The sequence below is a fragment of the Suricata suricatta genome, chromosome 4, assembly GCF_006229205.1.
Source record: "Suricata suricatta isolate VVHF042 chromosome 4, meerkat_22Aug2017_6uvM2_HiC, whole genome shotgun sequence".
NCBI lineage: Eukaryota > Metazoa > Chordata > Mammalia > Carnivora > Herpestidae > Suricata > Suricata suricatta.
The window spans coordinates 127,959,717-127,962,527 of record NC_043703.1 but is presented as its reverse complement, the minus strand read 5'-3'; the positions used below and the strand labels follow the sequence as shown (position 1 = coordinate 127,962,527).

Genomic DNA, 2,811 nt, shown 5'->3' with positions numbered 1-2,811 from the left:
ACCAGGGGATTTGCATGCTGTCCCCTGGGGAGGACCTGCCCTCTGACATAAAGTTCAGCTCTGTCCTTCTCTTTAGCTGTCAGGACTCATCAGTTCTGCTTCTCACAATGAGGTTCCCTGCTCAGCTGCTGGGGCTGCTGGTGCTCTGGATCCCAGGTGAGGGCGGAGGGGGTGAGAGAGGAGAACGGGGTGTGGGGGGAGAGCTCTGGGGGCGGTCCTGTTCCCCATGTGTATTCTGCCCACGGATGGGATGGCCCCCCAGCAAGGAGAATTTAATTTGAGGGACTGGAAAATTAAGAAGAAACTGAAAGAAACAAGGAACAGTGCTTTAGTGAGAAGCTGGACAAGAAAGTGGTCACTTTGTGCCTGCAATTCTTGGGTTGTCCTTAAAACTGTATATATTTAGAGTATGAATCATTTCACAAAAAAATGATTTACACGGAAATACAAATAACTTAAGATTTTAAAATGGCTCACAATATTTCTTCATGACTTTGGCTTCTCTCTCATTATTTCAGGATCCAGTGGGGATGTCATGCTGACACAGACCCCACTGTCCCTGCCCGTCACCCTGGGACAGCCGGCCTCCATCTCCTGCAGGGCCAGTCAGAGCCTCCTCTACACTGATGGATACACCTATTTATATTGGTACCTGCAGAAGCCAGGCCAGTCTCCACGGCTTCTCATCTATGGAGTTTCCAAACTGGCCTCTGGGGTCCCAGACAGATTCAGTGGCAGCGGGTCCGGGACAGATTTCACCCTGACAATCAGCAGGGTGGAGGCTGAAGACATTGGAGTTTATTACTGCGTGGAAGATACACACGATCCTCCCACAGTGGTTCAGCCCCGAACACAAACCTCTCTGTCTGGCGCGTCACCACCCTCCACCCGTGTTGCCTGAGTGGGGAGCAGACACAGCAGAGTCTCAGTGGCCCCGAGAGGCAGATGCTGGAGACGTCAGGGCATCACATACAGCTGAGGGCTCTGGACCCTGTTGCGGCCCCTCAGCTGCACCAGCCCAGGGCGGCATGACCCGCACCGGGATGGAGGTGATGGACGTGCCCGCTGAGCAGTGCGAGGGAAGGGAGAGCGGACCTGCACCCCATCCACACCCTCCCCGCCTGTGTGCGTGGGTCAGGGACATGGAGTCAGCTGGAGAGTCAGCAAATGGAGACATATGTGTGACAACACAACTTGGATACATTTTGGGACAAACAAATTTTGGTATATTTTGTATTGTTAATACGATACAATAATATTTGGTATCGTTCAGGATTATTATTTTTATTTTCCCACTTTCTGAACCCCTACTTTATAAGTTACACTAACCTCTCTTTTTCTATGTTCTTTAGACAGCATTCCATACACACTATTCCCACAGCAAACATGGCTGAGAATGATTACCAAAAGCGTTTGGTGTTTCTGCACCAAAATAGACTTTTGTAAACTCATAGCACATAAGTGCCCCTAATCCTATAAACGAGATGTGGTCTGTGTACACAATGGGAGTTTACTAAGCAACAAAAAAAGGACAGAATCTTGCCGTTTTTGACAACATGGACAGACCGTGAGGGTTTGATGGGATGTGAAATAAGTCAGACAGAGAATAACAAACGCCATGTGATTTCATTTATATGTGAAATCCGAAAAACAAAACTCACACACCAACCAAACAAAAGCAGAACTGACCCATGAATACAGAGAACAATCTGATGGTTGCCACAGGGGAAGGAGATGGTGGGGGTCGGGAGAGGGCAAAAGGGCCGAATGAGAGTCGAAGGTACAGGCTTCTAACCACGGAATGACTCAGTTGCACAGGGAATATAGTCACTGACACTGTAAGGTGGAGTACGGACACAGATGGCAGCTGCACTCATGGCGGGCCTGGCCTCGCATACAGATTGTCACGTCGCTGTGTTGTGCGGCAGAAACCACTGTCACATTGAGTATCTACTCTACTGCAGTAAAGCAACAACAACTACACACACACATATGGGCACAACAAAACAACCCAATCCTAGGTTTTATTTGTCTCTATTCCCTTTTACTGAGAGAAAAATGGAGTTCTTGGAGTTTCAAAGTGAGTTCTGAGCGCTCAAAGGAACCTGAAAGAGGCAGAGCACAGAATGCACATCATGTAGCACAGGAAGGATGCAGAGTGATATGGATTTTTTTCCAAAAGGTAACGTGTCAAGGTCATTCAGCCTAAATATTACTTGTGAAATGACACATTTGGTACTCTAATGCCAACAAAGGTTTCATGCCACAGAGAAATACATTAGTTTAATAGCACATTTTCTTATCTGAAAGTGAATCTGAATTGTATATTCTGTTGAAAATGCATAGAAATCGGGACACTGGGTGGCACATTCCGTTAAGTGTCCAACTCTTGGTTGGAACTCAGGTCATGACCTCAAGGTTCGTGACACCAAGCCCTGTATCAGGCTCTGTGCTGACAGTGTGGAGCCTGCTTGGGATTCTCTCTCTCTCTCTCTCTCTCTCTCTCTCTCTCTCTCTCTCTCTTCCCCTCTCTCAAAAAAAAAACTAAAAAAAGTAAAAAGTAAATTTCAATACTGTCACATTTGATGGAAAAGAGTACAATTTTATACGAAGCTTTGAACAAAACAATTAGAAAATTTTGAAATTATTTTCTTTGTAATCGAAGAGAGTGATCGAATGCGTTCAATGGGTGTCTTGAATTTTATGCAAATATGAAGCTACTTTCAGTTTCATGTATTTTGTATTACTATATTGCAGGAAATGTCTGACAAAACACTAAAATATTATTGTATACATTTATATGTAAAAAAA

The 2,811-nt window shown here is 45.5% G+C and overlaps 2 gene segments (V, D, J or C); one reads left to right on the top strand and one right to left on the bottom strand.

Moving 5' to 3' along the window:
- Window positions 1-86: 86 nt before the first annotated feature.
- LOC115290072 lies at window positions 87-1,186 on the top strand. The segment is given in 2 exon segments: window positions 87-156; window positions 519-1,186. Coding segments are annotated over 2 exon segments (432 nt in total).
- Window positions 926-2,811, bottom strand: part of LOC115290691 — a 3,815-nt gene continuing 1,929 nt past the window's right edge. The window contains 1 exon segment of the V gene segment in view: window positions 926-1,065. Within this exon segment, the coding sequence occupies window positions 926-1,065 (140 nt within the window).